Genomic DNA, 17,844 nt, shown 5'->3' with positions numbered 1-17,844 from the left:
AACCACGGGATAAAATCACCGTGTTTATTGTCTATTTTACCTTGCTGCGATTTTGTTCTTCCTAGCACTTCACTTACAATATTGCTCTAAGTTTAATACTCATCTTGTGAGAGCAATTAAGTGAAGAAGTCATATTTCTCCTCTCACTCTTCTCATTCGAACTTGGTTTTAGATTTCACTAATCCATATTTGGACCAAGTTTGTTTTGTTTAGAGCTGTTTTTACAGGATCACCTATTCACCCCCCCCCTCTAGGTGCTCTCAATTGGTATCGGAGCCGTTGTCTTCATCAAGGGACTAATCGCCCGAAGAGATGGATCCTAAAGGCAAGGGGATCGTGATCGACGAGAAGGAGAAGGAGACCGTCAACGACAACGAGCCAAAGGGTGAAAAGCCCACCGACTCAGGCTCAAACAACAAGAAGAAGGACGGGAAGAAGAAGAGGCGCATCAAGAAGATAGTCCACTACGACAGCGACGACTCTTCTTCTTCACCAAAGGACGACGACGACGACTCTTCCTTCAAGCAAAGACGGTTAAACCAAACTACTCTAAAACGTCTTTTGATTATTCTCGTTTTCCATACAACTCCAATGCTCATGTTTTGTCTATTCCTCTTGGCAAACCCCCTCATTTTGATGGGGAAGATTATTCTTTTTGGAGTCATAAAATACGTAATCATCTTTTCTCTCTTCATCCTAGCATTTGGGAAATAGTTGAAAATGGGATGCACTTTGATAGTAGTGATAATAATGTTTTTATTAATGAGGAAATTCATAAAAATGCCCAAGCTACTACTGTGCTTCTAGCATCTCTATGCAGGGATGAATATAACAAGGTCAGTGGCTTGGACAATGCTAAGGAGATATGGGACACCCTCAAAATTGCTCATGAGGGAAACAACGCCACAATGATCACCAAGATGGAGTTGGTAGAAGGCGAGCTGGGGAGGTTTACCATGAAGAGGGGTGAAGAGCCAACTGACACATACAACAGGCTCAAGACCCTGGTGAACAAGATTCGAAGCTACGGGAGTACAAGATGGACGGATCATAACGTCGTGCGCCTCGTGCTAAGGTCATTTACCGTTATTGATCCTAACCTTGTAAACCTTATTCGTGAGAACCCCAGGTACACCAAAATGTCGCCCGAGGAAATCCTTGGAAAATTTGTAAGTGGGCGCATGATGGCAAAGGAGGCGAGGTACGTCGACGACATCGCCAACGGACCTCTTCCACACTATGAGCCGCAACCCGTGGCTCTTAAGGCGACGGCAAGCAAGGAGGCGCTTCCCGTCAAGGTGGCGCAAATTGAGGCTGCCGGCCTTAATGAGGAGGAGATGGCGCTTGTAATCAAGCGCTTCAAGACTGCTTTGAAGGGACGCAAGGACTACCCCAACAAGGGCAAATCAAGGGGCAAGCGTACATGCTTCAAGTGCAGTAAGTCCGATCATTTTATTGCTCAATGTCCCAATAATGAAAATGACCAGGACCAAGAGAAGAAAGGAAAGAAGAAGAAGAAGAAATTCTACAAGAAGAAGAAGGACGAGGCGCACCTTGGCAAGGAATGGGACTCGGACTGCTCTTCATCCGACTCCGACGACGAGGGACTCGCCGCCTCCGCCTTCAACAAGTCATCCCTCTTCCTCAACGAACGACACACGTGCCTCATGGCTAAGGAGAAGAAGGTACATACACGAGATACTCCCAAATATACTTCTTCTAGCGATGAGGATTCTGATGATGATTTAGATTATAGCGATCTTTTCAAGGGCTTAGATAGATCCAAAATTGATAAAATTAATGAATTGATTGATGCTCTTAATGAAAAGGATAGGTTGCTTGAAAAGCAAGAGGATATTCTTTATGAGGAACATGATAAATTTGTTAATGTCGAAAAATCCCTTGCTTTAGAAATTAAGAAGAATGAAATGCTTGCCTTTGAATTGACTTCTTGCCATGATTCTATTTCCAGCCTTAAGAGTTTAAATGTTGATTTAAATGCTAGAATATAGAAATTAAGTATTGCTAGTTCTTCTCTGGAGCATGTATCTATCTGCAATAGATGTAAGGATTTTGATGTTGATGCTTGCAATGATCATGCCTTTACTATTTCAAAGTTGAATGATGAGATCACCAACCTTAATGATCAACTTAAAATTTGTAAAAATGAGTGTGAAAAGGTTAAGTTTGCTAGGGATGCCTACACCATTGGTAGACATCCCTCCATTAAGGATGGACTTGGTTTCCAAAAGGGAACCAAGGACACAAAGAGCCAAAGGGCCCCCAGCTTCATTAAGGAGAAGGGGAAGGTGCCTTTGGCTAGTAGTTCGCATTCCTTTCATGATAAGAAGAACCATGCTTATTTGTATGCTCATGTTAAGAATGCTTTTCGTGCTTCTCGAGTTGTTCATCATGATGATCATGTTGTTTTACCTGTGCGTCATGATGCTGTTTTTGCTCCTCGTACCATGAATGCTTCTTCTAGTTCATCTCATACTCATAGTAGGAGTAGACCTAGGCGCCATGCTCATAATGTTGTTTCTTATGCGTCTAGAAATGCATCTCATGGTCCTTCTATGCTTTACCATACTTATGATGCTTCATATGTGCTGTTTTGTAAATCTGGTAAAGTATGTGCTAAAAATGTGGGGCCTAAATGCAAGAGAGGTAAGACTTGCATTTGGGTTCCAAAACCTTATGTAACTAACCTTGTAGGACCCAACAAGAGTTGGGTACCTAAATCCCAAGCCTAAATTGCCTTGCAGGTTTATGCATCTGGGGGCTCAAGTTGGATAATTGATAGCGGATGCACGAACCATATGACGGGGGAGAAGAAGATGTTCACCTCCTACGTCAAGAACAAGGATTCCCAAGACATGATTATCTTTGGAGATGGGAACCAAGGCAAAGTCAAAGGTTTGGGTAAAATAGCCATCACTACCGAGCATTCAATTTCTAATGTTTTCTTAGTAGAATCGCTTGGTTATAATTTGCTTTCTGTTAGTCAGTTATGTCACATGGGATATAACTGTTTATTTACGAATATTGATGTTACTGTCTTTAGAAGGAGTGATGGTTCAGTAGCATTTAAAGGTGTATTAGACGACAAGCTTTATTTGGTTGATTTTACTAAAGAGAATGCCGATCTAGATGCATGTTTAATTGCTAAGACCAACATGGGCTGGCTCTGGCATCGCCGTCTAGCACATGTTGGAATGAAGAACCTTCATAAACTTCTAAAGGGAGAACATGTGTTAGGACTAACCGATGTCTGTTTTGAGAAAGACAGACCCTGTGTAGCGTGCCAAGCAGGGAAGCAGGTGGGAACAAGTCATCCAAGCAAGAACGTGATGACGACATCAAGACCTCTAGAACTTCTTCACATGGATCTCTTCGGACCCGTTGCTTATCTTAGCATCGGGGGAAGATAAATCTGAAACTCAAAGTACCTTAAAGCGCTTCCTAAAGAGAGCCCAAAATGAGTTTGATCTCAAGGTGAAGAAGATCAGGAGCGATAATGGATCTGAATTCAAGAATCTTCAAGTAGAGGAATATCTTGAGGAGGAAGGCATCAAGCATGAGTTCTCCACTCCCTACACTCCACAGCAAAATGGTGTAGTGGAGAGGAAGAACCGGACGCTCATCGATATGGCAAGGACGATGCTAGGAGAATACAAGACACCGGAGCGGTTTTGGTCGGAAGCCGTAAATACGGCTTGTCATGCCATAAACCGCCTCTACCTTCATCGTCACCTCAAGAAGACGGCATATGAGCTCCTAACCGGTAACAAACCCAATGTTTCGTACTTTCGTGTATTTGGGAGCAAATGCTACATCTTGGTAAAGAGAGGTAGACATTCAAAGTTTGCTCCTAAAGCTGTAGAAGGGTTTTTACTAGGTTATGATTCAAATACAAAGGCATATAGGGTCTTCAACAAATCTTCAGGTTTAGTTGAAGTCACTAGTGACGTTGTATTTGATGAGACTAATGGCTCTCCAAGAGAGCAAGTTGATCTTGATGATGTAGATGAGAATGAAGTTCCGACAGCCGCAATGAGGACTATGGCGATCGGTGATGTGCGACCGCAGGAACAACAAGAACAGGATCAACCTTCTTCCTCAACCATGGTGGAACCCCCAACTCAAGATGAGGAACAGGTACCTCAAGATGAAGGCATGGATCAAGGGGGAGCAAATGAAGAAAAGGATAAGGAGGAAGAAGAAGTACCACAGGCACCTCCAACTCAAGTCCGCACCAACATTCAAAAGGATCATCCGGTGGATCAAATCCTTAGTGACATCAGCAAGGGAGTAACCACTCGTTCATGATTGGCTAATTTTTGTGAGCATTACTCTTTTGTTTCTTCTATTGAGCCTTTTAGGGTAGAAGAAGCCTTGCAGGATCCGGACTGGGTGTTGGCCATGCAGGAGGAGCTCAACAATTTCAAGAGAAATGAAGTGTGGAGCCTGGTGCCACGTCCGAAGCAAAACGTTGTGGGAACCAAGTGGGTGTTTCGCAACAAGCAAGACGAATACGGGGTGGTGACAAGAAACAAGGCTCGACTTGTGACAAAAGGATATGCCCAAGTCGCAGGTTTGGATTTTGAGGAGACTTTTGCTCCAGTAGCTAGGCTTGAGTCTATTCGCATTTTATTGGCCTATGCTGCTCACCACTCTTTTAAGTTGTTTCAAATGGACGTAAAGAGCGCCTTCCTCAACGGGCCAATCAAGGAGGAGGTGTCTGTGGAGCAACCCCCTGGCTTCGAGGATGACAGGTATCCCGACCATGTGTATAAACTCTCTAAGGCGCTCTATGGGCTTAAGCAAGCACCAAGAGCATGGTATGAATGCCTTAGAGATTTTCTTATTTCTAATGCTTTCAAGGTCGGGAAAGCTGATCCAACTCTTTTTACTAAGACTTGCAATGGTGATTTGTTTATATGCCAAATATATGTCGATGACATAATATTTGGTTCTACTAATCAAAAGTCTTGTGAGGAGTTTAGCAGGGTGATGCAACAGAAATTCGAGATGTCCATGATGGGAGAATTAACATACTTCCTCGGATTTCAAGTAAAGCAACATAAAGACGGGACGTTCATCTCTCAAACGAAGTACACGCAAGACTTGCTCAAGAAGTTTGGGATGAAGGACGCAAAGCCCGCTAAAACGCCGATGGGAACCGACGGACATTTGGACCTCGACAAGGGAGGTAAGTCCGTTGATCAAAAGGCATACCGGTCTATGATAGGTTCTTTGCTTTATCTTTGTGCTAGTAGACCGGATATAATGCTTACCGTATGCATGTGTGCTAGATTTCAATCCGACCCCAAGGAATGTCATCTTGTGGCTGTGAAGCGTATTCTTAGATATTTAGTTCATACGCCTTGCTTTGGGATCTGGTATCCTAAAGGGTCTACCTTTGACTTGATTGGATATTCAGATTCCGACTATGCCGGGTGCAAGGTTGATAGGAAGAGCACATCGGAGACTTATCAATTTCTAGGAAGGTCCCTGGTGTCTTGGAGTTCAAAGAAACAAACATCCATTGCCCTATCCACCGTCGAGGCCGAGTATGTTGCCGCTAGTCAGTGTTGCGCGCAACTACTTTGGATGAGGCAAACCCTCCGAGACTTTTGCTATAATCTGAGCAAAGTCCCACTCCTGTGTGATAATGAGAGTGCAATCCGCTTGGCGGATAATCCCGTTGAACATAGCCGCACTAAGCACATAGACATCCGGCATCACTTTCTGAGAGACCACCAGCAAATGGGAGATATCAATGTTTGCCATATTAGCACCGACCACCAGCTAGCCGATATCTTCACCAAGCGTTTAGATGAGAAAAGGTTTTGCAGGCTGCGTAGTGAGCTAAATGTCTTAGATTCGCGGAACTTGGATTGATCTATAGCATACATGTGTTTTTATGCCTTTGATCATATTTTTGAGCTTTATTGTTTATTTTTGTGCTCAAGTTGTAGAATGTCATCCCCGGACCTCACAAGTCCTTGTGCAAATGATGCATATGTTTAGGGGGGATATGCTACAACTTGACCCTTTGAGACTAATGTGTTTGTTGAGTTATGAAGATGTAGTCTCAAAGGTGCATTGAAAGGGAACATGTGGACTTGAACAAAGAAAAACTTCCACTGCATTACGGTATCAATGTATTTTGTTCCAAGTCACCCTTTGTGTTTTCTCATTGCTTTTTGCTCCTTATTTGCAATTTTTGGTGAGGCAATGGGGTTCTAGGCCACTAAGTTTCTCCGTTTTGGTGCTTAATGCCAAAGGGGGAGAAATTAAGGCCAAAGCAACTGGATCAACTGCCACTTGTGAATTTCAAAATTTTTGTATTTTGAACTTGTCTATTTGATCAAAATCCTCTTGATAGCAAAGAGGAGCTCTCTAATTATAAAACTATTCTCTTTTGGGGGAGAAAGCTTTTTAAGAATAAAAAGGGGGAGTTTTTGGTTTTTGATCAAAACTAGTCTTTGAAAATGGTTTGATTTGCAAAAATAAAGTGATTTGACTTAGAAGTCAGAAAAATGAATTTGTTTTGCAAAAACAAACCAAGTTGTGGCAAAATGATCCAAATATGCCAAATCCTGTGATATTTCAATTAGTTTTAAGTTTGACTTCAATTTGCACATTTTTGCTCACGTTTGGTTATGTTAGTGCATTTTGAGTTGCTTTTGATGTGTTGGCATAAATCACCAAAAAGGGGGAGATTGAAAGGGAAATGTGCCCTTGGGCCATTTCTAAGTGTTTTGGTGATTAAGTGCCCAACACATCACTTTGAACTAACATGTCTTCTATGAGTGTAAGCACAGTGTAAAGAAAGCAAATTGAAGTGATCAAGTCCAAATGAAGTGAATTGGAGGACCAAAAGTGCAACTTGTTCAAAACCAACATGGAAATATGGTTTGAGTGTTTGGATAAGTTGCATATACCCTCATCTTTGTTTTTAGCACTTTGTTTTGGTCACTAACCTTGTTATGCAAAGAAAGTGCATTTTGGGCTTGAGATGGAGCAAATTGCAAATCCTTTTGGAGAAATGGATAAAGGTATGTGTCTAGCACTTAGTCAATTGTTTTAGTTGCTAACTATGTTCATCTAAGTGCTAGGTAACTCATCAAGTCGAGCAAAATTGAAGAAAACAAGTTTGGCCAAATTTGGCCAAGTCTGGGCAGCACCGGACTGTCCGGTGTGCACCGGACTGTCCAGTGTGCACCGGACAGTGTCCGGTGCGCCAGGCTGCTCGGCTAGCGGCTAAGCGGCCATACTGGCCGCTCTCGGGAAATGAGCCAGGCGTGCTGGCTATAATTCACCGGACTGTCCGGTGAGCCAGGCGTCCAACGGCTCTCGCCAGCCCCAACGGTCGGCGCACAATCAACGGCGGCCACGTGGCGGGCACGTATGCTGCGCCAACGGTCAACAGGCAGCACCGGACTGTCCGGTGCGCCACCGGACTGTCCGGTGTGCCATTTGGCCGAAGGCGCGGATCAGCTAGCAACGGTCGACTCGGCTTGTTATGGAAGTAAATCGTGCACTGTTGGATGTCCGGTGTGCACCGGACAGTCCGGTGCACCCGTGGACAGAAGGCAACCAGGGCCTTCCAAATGGAGGAGCAACGGCTCCTTTGGCCCTTGGGGCTATAAAAGAGGTCCCTAAGCGCCTCTACCTGGTACCCAAGCATACTTTGAGCACACTACAACTCCGAGACTCCGCGACCACGCTGTTGAATTGCTAGAGAGAGATTTGAGCGCGTTCTTGAGTTGTAACTCTGTCGTTTTCATTCGTGCGCTCTTTTTTCTTCGTTTGTGTGCGTGGTGTTGCTGCGTTTGTGCTCTTGTGTGCGTTGCTACTCCCTCCTTACTCTTGTGTTGATCGAGATCATTTGTGTAAGGGTGAGAGACTTCAACTTGTGGAGATTCCTCACAAACGGGATCATATTATACGGAAGACAACCGTGGTACTCAAGTTTGATCGTTGGATCACTTGAGAGGGGTTGAGTGCAACCCTCGTCCATTGGGATGCCACAACGTGGAGTAGGCAAGCATTTTACGCTTGACCAAACCACGGGATAAAATCACCGTGTCTATTGTCTATTTTACCTTGCTACGATTTTGTTCTTCCTAGCACTTCACTTACAATATTGCTCTAAGTTTAATACTCATCTTGTGAGAGCAATTAAGTGAAGAAGTCATCTTTCTCCTCTCACTCTTCTCATTCGAACTTGGTTTTAAATTTCACTAATCCATATTTGGACCAAGTTTGTTTTGTTTAGAGTTGTTTTTACAGGATCACCTATTCACCCCCCTCTAGGTGCTCTCATTACCCCACCCTTGGCCTCATGTTGCTCCCTAGCACATCTGGTAACTGCTATACTAGCCACGTGGATTCAGACTAAGTATTGTCTCATACAATACCAGGTAGTTGTACTTGTAAATGAGTTAGGGAAGATGAACTCTTTACTGGCTCAATCTTTACTGACTCGAGCAACACCCTCCAGGCATTTCATCTGAAACCCTAGAGTTACTCCTCATGGGTCCCCCATATCCTAGGGTCTCAGAATCTATCCCGCTCTAGGTAGTGTTGCTGACTGAAGACGTTCACTATATTTGTTTTCCCAAAGTCACCTTTTTATCCCAACTCACACATTTTTCCAAAAACCTTCACAAAAAATGAGATAAAAGAGAATTCGTTGCATTCCTATGCATAGCTTATAGGTCGGCTCATGGTGGCTATCCTACCAGGTTTAGCAGCAAAATAACATGTGGTTTATAAAACTGGGAGAAGGATTCAGTGGAATTGCCACTGGGACTAGCAGCACAGGTGCTTGGAACTTGGCGCCATTGGGCTCCAGGTCGTGGCACCGTTCTTCACGTTGGGATTTGGCTCCTCGGTACTTGGTGTGGTGTACTCTGCGATGTAACCTAATGGCAAAAACAAGAAAAACCAATACAAGATGAGCTCAACTGGGGGCCAAGGGTGTTTTAGAGAGATAGGGCTTGAGTTTAGAAGAGTTTTGGTTGAAAACAAAAAAAACAGAGTTCGAACGGAGAAGATGTGGGTGATATATGGCCTAGGGGTAGTTTTAGAGTTTCTGGAAAGTTTAGGGGGTAGATCTAGACTTTATGTCGGAGTTACTCGGGGTGAAATTGTCCCAAGGCATTGGGCCATCCTATAGGGCTCTAGCCCACTTTCTAGTTGCAGTAGGGGGATACAATGGCAGGGTGGCGGCGTTAAGCCACGGGGTCCACGAACCAGTGAGAGAGGGGTGACAGTAGCAGATGCGTCAGGGGGCTAACGGCCGAGTCGGCTAGGGTCGCAGCTCCGACGATGGTCCCTGCCAGTTCACCGGACTTCCTCGTCGTCTGGGCGGTTCTAGCGACGAGATCTGGCCAGGAGGGGAAGATGAGGGTGGGGAACACGACTGGGGTGACCTGGGGTGAGTAGATGGGAGGAAGGGGTTGTCCAGAGTGGGGCGGCGGACGACCATGACGATTGTGGTGCAACTGGCATGGTAGTGATGGTGAAGGTGGGGAGGGAGGCATTGGAACGTTAAAGAGCTATCCCTGGTGAGGGCAGTGCTCAAGGCAATGGCCATGGGGTGGCTTGAGGTGAAGGTGCACCAGTGGCGTGGAGCTGTGGTGGCGCGCATAGGAGGAGGTGAGGAGCTTGATTGAAGCTTGTGGAGGGGAATGTGAGGGGAAGAGGGTGGGACTAGGGGAGAGGGGATTGGGGCGGACCCGAGGCTCACCTTAGCTAAGCTTCGGTCAGCCTGTGGAGTTGGATCACAGCGGCGATGTTGAGTGCAAGGGGGGAAAAGCTGGCCGGGGTCCTATTTATAGGCCAGGGTGGGGCAAGGCATGCGGTAGTAGCACTATAGCGTGGGGCGCGCCATAGTGGAGTTAGGTTGGGGCGACGGGTAGCAGCGGTAAGGTCCATGGCGTGAGCGGCGAGGCGGAAGGAGTTGGTGTCGGCTAGCACGCCGACGGGATGCACAACAACGTTGAAGAGGATTAGTGGGGTGGTGGCGTCGAGGCCAGGTGGCAGCGTCGGGTTCTTGTTGTTGGTCGCGTCGTGGCCAGCGGGATGCTCAGGCTAATTATGTGCGCGCGCAAGCGTGACCCAAGGCCGAGGGAGGAAGAAGATTGGGGAAGAAGGGGAGACGCCGATGGGTGGAGTCGGGGCGGTAGTGTTAGTGAGAGGGAGAGGGGTCGAGGTGAGTGGCATTGGGGGTCTAGCAGGCCAAGTGGCCGTGGTGAGGCGGACCAGGAAGGAGGGAGGGGAAAGGAGGCCAGGCAGGGTGGGCTGGCCAAGCCGAGCTGGGCCAAAAGAAGAGAAAAGGAGGGGAGGGAGGAAAAGTGAACTTTTCTTTAGAAGGGAAAATCATTTTAGGAGTGATTTTTTCCTATGGACTTTTAGGTAGGTCTTTGATATATGTTGAGGAGAGTGTTGTTATGGGGGGGACAAGTTGAGTGGGGGATAAAATTCCTGGACAAGACTTTTTGTTGAGCACATCTTCGGACAACAAATTTAAAAATGGTTTTGAAATTCATTTCAATTAGGAAGAAATTCGAGAAAATTTACAAGGGTGATTTTCAGGGTGTTACAAGTACGAATGCTAGCAGCACCCTTGATCAACATGCCCGGTGGCTTTGGGTAGAAGGAGGCCATTAGCCAATGGCGCATGGGTCCTTTGGCCCGAGGTTGGCCAATGGGCCTAGTGGTTTTGGGCCTGAAGGAGGCTGCCAGCCTCTAACGCCTAGGGATGGCAACGGGTCGGGTTCGGATCGGGTATGGTAAATACCCGCCCGCGACAATACCCGCGGGGATTAATTATACCCATCCACGACTATACCCGCGGGTAGGATTTTGTACCCATGCCCGTACCCGTCGGGTATCGGGCGGGTATCGGGTACCCGCGGGTATAATGACACTTCACACAAATAAACAAACTGCTACACAGAGACACATGGTTGACGAGGTAGAACAAAAGAAAAAACCAAGACATAATAAACCTGATTACTGTTACAGAAGCAAGCAATATTATGAATACATAACTCTCTGTTGACAACAACACATACATGAGACGTGGATAAAAAAACACTCCCACAAAGACACTTCACACAAATAAACAAACTGCAAGTCTGCAACACTTGCACTTCAGTTTTCAGTGTTCAAAGTCTTCAACAGACAGCAGCCAACAGGCAACATAGGGACACGGCCAGGAACACAGCGAAGCAAAGAAAACACAGGCGCCATGGATGGAGTTGAGGACAACCTATTTGAGACGGACCATTGTCAGTGAGACATCAACTGAAAAATTTACATGTAAGGGGAAGGGGAGGGGGCGACGTGCTTGTACCTGCTGCCCGGTGCCTGCTCTGGTCGCAGGGATGGCCGATTGGCCGGCTACTCGGTTAGTCGCCTGTACCTGGCTACCTGCTGCCTGCTCTGGACCTCTGGTCGCGCACGTGCAGAGAGCCAGAGACTCGCGCGCGCCGCTCGCGGGTGAGCAGTGTGGCCTGTCCGTGCCGTGCATGTGCGTCCGTGGACCGTGGGTGCCTAGGTGGTGGCTGGCGGCGGCTGGCAGGGTGGCGGCTGGCGGCTGTGAGGGTGGACGGCGGACTGGGGTTGGTCGGCCACCGGGTGAGACTGGGGACCGTGGAGACTGAGGAGCGAATGAGCGATGGCCTAGGGTTAGAGTGCGGAGTGCGGACTGCAGAATGGACTTGTGGGCTGTTGCTGTGGGCCTGCAGTTGGGCTTGTGTTGGCCGGTGGTTGTTTTCGGATATCCGCGGGGACCCGCGGGTAAAGTATAAAAACCGAACCTGACCCGATTTCATCCCGGGTCGGGTACGGGTAGAACCCACGGGTCAAATATTATATCTGAACCCGATGGGTCAGATATCAGAACCCGTGGGTAAAATTGCCATCCCTACTAACGCCTAGCTCCCATGATCCGGGCGACATAGTGCGAGTACCGAGGCATACGCCTGAGCTCCACCAACCATTTACGAGCGGATTCCACCATATCAAGCACAACATGCCTCATGATTACCTAGGCCCCACGCAACAAGGGTTGTAAAAAGAGAATGTACCCTTAGGGCCACCCCATTGGGGCTATAAAAGAGGGCAGACTTTGACATAAGAGCGGGTTGATCCCAATCGGAAGGTTAGGCTAGACAACTCGAGCTTTCTTGTACTCGGGCCCCAGTCTCGCTTGTACTCATGAGCAATACACCACCACCATAGAGGATGTAGGGTTCTGAGCATCTTCTTCCCTTGACTCATTGGCATCACGCCTGCGATTTGTAGCCATGCTTCAGTAGGGTTGGTGCCCATCTGTCCCAAAAGAATCTCAAGGGGCCTCGAGTTCCAAGACCCATCTATCTGATCGACGATGCACCTTGGTAAATGTCTCAAGTAGTGAGACAATCCTTGAGACATTTGTCTAAAACATTTTATAAAATGTCTATATAAATTTATATAGAGATCTATTTAGACACTTTTACTTTGAATTTACCTCATACAGACAAAATTCGAGTAATCTCTTTTAATATTGTAGAGATGATATTTCGATGTTTGAGGCATGTAGTGCCATGTAACCTTTATGTCAAACATGTAACCAACAAGTTGTGCGACATCTATGAGTTTGCATGAGGTCTTGAGTTTGAGTATCGATTAGTCCAAGAAACCATAATTTTACTATATCTTTGGTGCAATTGAGGCACTATTTATGTCTTTACTACTTGTCTTATGAAACGTAAGACATTATTTGACGTGTCTCTTCGTTCAAAAAGATACTGCGTGTCATCACTATGACACTTTTAAAAATATCTCTACAATTACATTAGGTTAACATATAATCTCGATCAAATAACAATATAGTATCTCTACAAGCCACTTGTGTTTGTAGTGTTACCGTGTTAATCATAAAGAAAAAAAGAATTACTCACTACTATCATCATTACAAAATTAGCCCAAACACTATGTAGAATTTTATTGATTAGGCACAATTGCTATTAAAAACACTAACGTCAAATACCTATATATTTATTTATCGACCATTCATCGGTTTCCAAAAATTACAATGATTTTAGTCGTGCAAATACCACCCATTATCTTACTATTTTTTCTGTCCCATCATACGGTAAACTAGTATGGATGAGTGGATGGTTTGGGTGCCAATAAGGGCTTGTTCGGTTACGCCAATCCAGAAGGGGATTGGAGTCCAATCCCCTTCTGGATTGGCATAACCGAACAAGCCCTAATTGGTCCCCCCTTGCCCCCTCCCTCCACCTCTTTCAGGATGATTTACCGCTAGATCCGCAAAGATTGTGAGAAAATAACTTACCGCTACATACGCAAATCATACCTAATGCAGAGAGAGGGACCTTGATGTATTTGCAATGCAAGGAAATGACTGTGCTGTGGAATACGACCCGGCAACCTCATGTGCATTGAGAAGAATCGTAGTGCTAACTGACGAGAGGATTGTATGCGACCTAGTCATGCTGGGCCCTCGAGAAGCCAAGAAGTTATTGAGTTCTAGTAGGACCCACGAGACAGGGCCTTACGATGTTCTAGCACTTTAGCCTTAGCACGAGGCAAGGCGACAGTTTGGTGCAGTTGTCCTAGAAAATGATGGACCTCAGGCCATTAACATCGTTTTTGTTTGCGTCACTGTTTGCACTCAAGTCAAGTCAAGTCAAGTCAGTGGTGTCTAGCCACGGGCTACTAGCCTTATCCCTCCGGTGTTCAAATAATATATTGTTTGGTTCGCATGCAGCGTCATAGTTTAACTTTGATTATCAAAATCTTCGTATGGTAAATTTCTAAAAATATTATATACATAGTATATATTTAGGACGTATTTAGACTCAGGTCTAAAGTTTATTAGCCAATAAAATTTAGTCTATCTGTATCTGGCCAACTAACGTAGAGCTAAACTTTAGATAACGTTTGAACTAAACTTTAGTCTATTAGCCCACAAAACCGAGCTAAAGGGGTCTAAAATTTCTTAAGAATCGCGAAGAAACAAATTGTACCTTTCTCACAACCATATCCCTGACATGCACAGAGATATTATTGACAATATACTTACTAAAAACATTAAACCTAGCTACTTATTATAACCTTGTGTATCCAAACACCTATCAGCTAAACTTTAGAAGACTAAATTCTAGCTAGCTAAATTTTAGCTTAGTCTCTCCTATCAAAATCATGTTTTTTTTTTAATTGTTGTCAAAGCAGTGTTTCGATGCCGCTCGAAACAATTTGGAGAGTGGAGGGAGTACTTTTCCTACGTACTAGTACCATTACACACAAGCAGTGAGTGACCGGCCATTTCTCTTGCCAACCATGGCGGTGCCGACGACGACGCTATCCCACCGTAGAATCTCCTCCTACAGCCTCGTTGCCTCCACCGCCGCTCTTCTCCTCGTCTTCCATCACCATGTACCGTCCACCACGGCACAGCCGCTGCCGTGGCAGCTCTGCAACGACACGAGCGGCAACTTCACGGACAAGAGCGCCTACCAGGCCAACATCAACCAGCTCGCGACCGCCCTCACCAACAACGCGTCCTCCTCACCGTCTCTCTTCGCCGCCGGCGCCGCGGGCAGCGCGCCGGACGTGGCCTACGCGCTCGCGCTCTGCCGCGGCGACACCAACGCCTCCTCGTGCGCGCGTTGCGTCGCCGCGTCGTTCAAGACCGCGCAGCAGCTATGCGCCTTCAAGAGGGGCGCCACCCTGTACGACGACCCCTGCATCCTCCGCTACGCCGACTGGGACTTCCTGACCAACACCACGGACAACAGGGGCTTGTACATCGCCTGGAGCTACGACAACGTCTCCGCCGCGGTCGCGCCGGCGTTCGACGCCGCCTCCGCGCGGCTCGTCAACGCCACCTCCGACTACGCGGCCACGGACCCCGTCAGGCGGTTCGGCACGGGGGAGGAGCCGTTCGACGACGCGAAGTACCCCAAGATCTACTCGCTGGCGCAGTGCACGCCGGACATGACGGTGGCCGACTGCCGGGCGTGTCTGGGGGGAGTCTATAGGAGGTTTGCGCCCACGTATTTCGGCGGCAAGCATGGCGGGAGAGTCTTTGGGGTGCGCTGTAGCTTGCGCTTTGAGACGTATCACTTCTTCTCCGGTAACCCGCTGCTGCAAATCCCGGGGCCGCCCGGGGCGCCGCCGCCAGCAGCGCCAGCAGTGAACATGACGCCGCCGGCGACCGGGCAAGGTCAACAGCATGTCTTTTTTTTTTCTTTTTTTAAAGAATATATACATATGTAGAAATGCAGAGCAGACAATAGGTACGAAGACGAGAGGGCACTCTTCATGTTTGTATTCAAGTTACTATGTTTACACTTGATCTGTTACTGTGTTTACACTTTTTTCAGGGGGAGGAGGCCATAAAAATAGAACCAGACTGGTGTTGGCCATTGCATTGCCTTTAGCTGCTGCAACTGCAATATTAGCTCTCGCAGTAGCATGTTTGTATTACCGGAGTAGAAGAAGAACAACAGCGCAAAGGGACTCATCAGGAAAGCCATGTAATCATTCATTTTCTAACTACGTTGTAGCAGTAGGGACACAGCTAATCAATCAACCTTATCTAAAGAATACCTAGTGTTTACTAAAAGCTGTATCACAATCTCTCTTTTTTTTGTTTTTTTTTTCTCTCCTTGATCCAATCCAACAGGTTCTCCTAGTCCAGATGACATTGATAAGAGCATCGATTCGCTCCTTTTTGACCTACCGGCATTACGGGCAGCAACCAATAACTTCGCTGAAAGCAATAAGCTTGGCGAAGGAGGGTTCGGTGCAGTTTATAAGGTAGGAAACTTGATCTAAATCCTGGATCTGGTTACAGCATCAGTTGATGGTCTGAGTGTCTTTTCACGCGTATATGCAGGGAATCCTTTCTGAAGGCCAACAAGTAGCAGTGAAGAGGCTCTCACTTGGCTCTACACAAGGGTTAACAGAGCTCAAAACAGAGCTAGTCTTAGTTGCCAGGCTTCAACATAAGAACCTTGTGAGGCTCATAGGCGTTTGCTTGGAAGAAGACGAGAAACTACTTGTGTATGAATACATGCCAAACAGGAGCCTCGACACCATTCTTTTTGGTACATTTCCCTTGCTAGCTGTTAGTCTCTAAGAATGGCTACAAAATTTTTTTTTTTACATTTAACTCTTTGGTATATATTATGAAAGTATTTGCCTAAAGCATTGTCTGTTCGGGCAATAGATTCTCAGAAAAGCAAAGAGCTGGATTGGTGGAAGAGACTCGAGATTGTGAGCGGAGTTGCACGGGGCCTGCAATATCTCCACGAGGAGTCTCAGCTGAAGATAGTCCATCGAGACCTTAAACCAAGCAACGTGCTCCTTGACTCTGCTTACACCCCGAAGATATCAGATTTTGGCCTAGCAAAACTCTTCCACATGGATCAGAGCCAAGGTGCCACTAGCCATATTGCTGGAACATAGTAAGTCTTATTATATGTTTTTCATTTCATTCACAAACAAAGCATCAAGAAATCATATATCCGTAATTTGGTATATATCAGCCTATGACGATATATCGAAAATCTCATAAAAGCTGCGTTTGGTTTGTATCATCTCAGTGGATACATGGCACCAGAATACGCCATGCACGGGCAATACTCGGTCAAGTCGGATGTCTTCAGTTTTGGTGTTTTGATCCTGGAGATGGTCACAGGGAGGAAAAACAGTAACTCGGACCAATCAGTTGACCTCTTAAGCCTAGTGAGTACTTATTCTATTAATAATTTACTATAAGAGCGAGTGCAATAATTTACCACAGATGATATATACTCTTATGTACTAGGTATGGGAGCACTGGAGCTCAGGAACAATCCAAGAGCTGCTGGACCCATTCCTGATGAGCCACCGAGCTCCTCCAGACCAGATGGCGAAGCTTGTCAACATCGGGCTACTATGCGTTCAGGACAGCCCTGCAGACAGGCCGCTGATGTCGTCTGTAAACGTTATGCTCAGCAGCGACACCATCTCACTACAGGCCCCGTCAAGGCCAACATTTTGCATTCAGGAGACGGAAGACCATTCGCGCCCCTACTCCGATGCGTATAAGAGGGCGCTGAAGCTGCAGTCGTCCACTGATAGGGCAGCAATGTCGCCGAACGAGGTTACGCTCACGGAGCTTGAACCAAGATAAGCATGCATGAACGCCGACAAGAATATACATATGGCCGAAAGATATATATATATATATATATATATATATATATATATATATATATATATATATATATATATATATATATATATATATATATATACTGTTTTCAAGAATCTCAAGTCGTATTAGATAATGTTTTTTTTTTCTGAATGAACTGGAGGGGTACCCCGTACGGATAATAATTTTATTTGAATGAAAAGGACTTGTCATAGAATCACATAAACGAAAAGAAAGAAAAAGGGAGTCTGTAAAAAAAATGTGAAAGGCATCTATGCAGACTTGGGGATGTCTTTGAAGATGAGGTTGCTCCTTAGGCACCAAATGCTCCAACACATGAACTGCATTCACGAGCAAACTTACATTGTAAGAAAAGATGGGATAGACAGATGACACAATTGTACCAGGGAAAATGCATTCTCTTTCATCTTAAAAGCTCTCTAATGCTTAGCAAGAGTAACAAAAAGAAGACTTTGTGCTTGTTTTTTGGGAAGTGAGTGAATTAAGGTCTTTGCGCGACTGCTCAAAATCTTCACCACGAGTCACTTTTTTATTCTTGCATTGTTGCGGGACGTCACTGCCGATGGCTCCTACAACAAACAAGCCAT

The 17,844-nt window shown here is 46.0% G+C and overlaps 2 protein-coding genes across 2 annotated transcripts; one reads left to right on the top strand and one right to left on the bottom strand.

Moving 5' to 3' along the window:
- Positions 1–10,986: 10,986 nt before the first annotated feature.
- On the bottom strand, positions 10,987–11,745 carry LOC100277748 (uncharacterized). The gene is made up of 2 exons (NM_001151239.2): positions 11,375–11,745; positions 10,987–11,290 (listed from the first exon to the last, which is right to left on the bottom strand). Exons 1-2 carry the CDS (start codon positions 11,549–11,551, stop codon positions 11,180–11,182), a joined length of 288 nt encoding a protein of 95 aa, NP_001144711.1. The 5' UTR covers positions 11,552–11,745; the 3' UTR covers positions 10,987–11,179.
- Positions 11,746–14,351: 2,606 nt separating this feature from the next.
- Positions 14,352–17,438, top strand: LOC100279957 (putative DUF26-domain receptor-like protein kinase family protein). The gene is given in 7 exon segments (NM_001152907.1): positions 14,352–15,259; positions 15,420–15,572; positions 15,722–15,855; positions 15,935–16,145; positions 16,268–16,505; positions 16,644–16,785; positions 16,868–17,438. Coding segments are annotated over 7 exon segments (2,112 nt in total). The 5' UTR covers positions 14,352–14,373; the 3' UTR covers positions 17,216–17,438.
- Positions 17,439–17,844: the final 406 nt, after the last annotated feature.

This window comes from Zea mays, chromosome 6, assembly GCF_902167145.1.
Source record: "Zea mays cultivar B73 chromosome 6, Zm-B73-REFERENCE-NAM-5.0, whole genome shotgun sequence".
NCBI classification, from domain to species: Eukaryota; Viridiplantae; Streptophyta; class Magnoliopsida; order Poales; family Poaceae; genus Zea; species Zea mays.
Note: the sequence above shows the minus strand (reverse complement) of the source record. Positions and strands in the feature narration are given on the sequence as shown.

Coding starts and splice junctions, on each gene's coding strand:
- LOC100277748 (NM_001151239.2), bottom strand. CDS start 11,551: ATGCACGGCACGGACAGGCCACACTGCTCACCCGCGAGCGGCGCGCGC. Junction 11,291..11,374: donor GAGCAGGCACCGGGCAGCAG/GTACAAGCACGT, acceptor CGTCTCAAATAG/GTTGTCCTCAACTCCATCCA.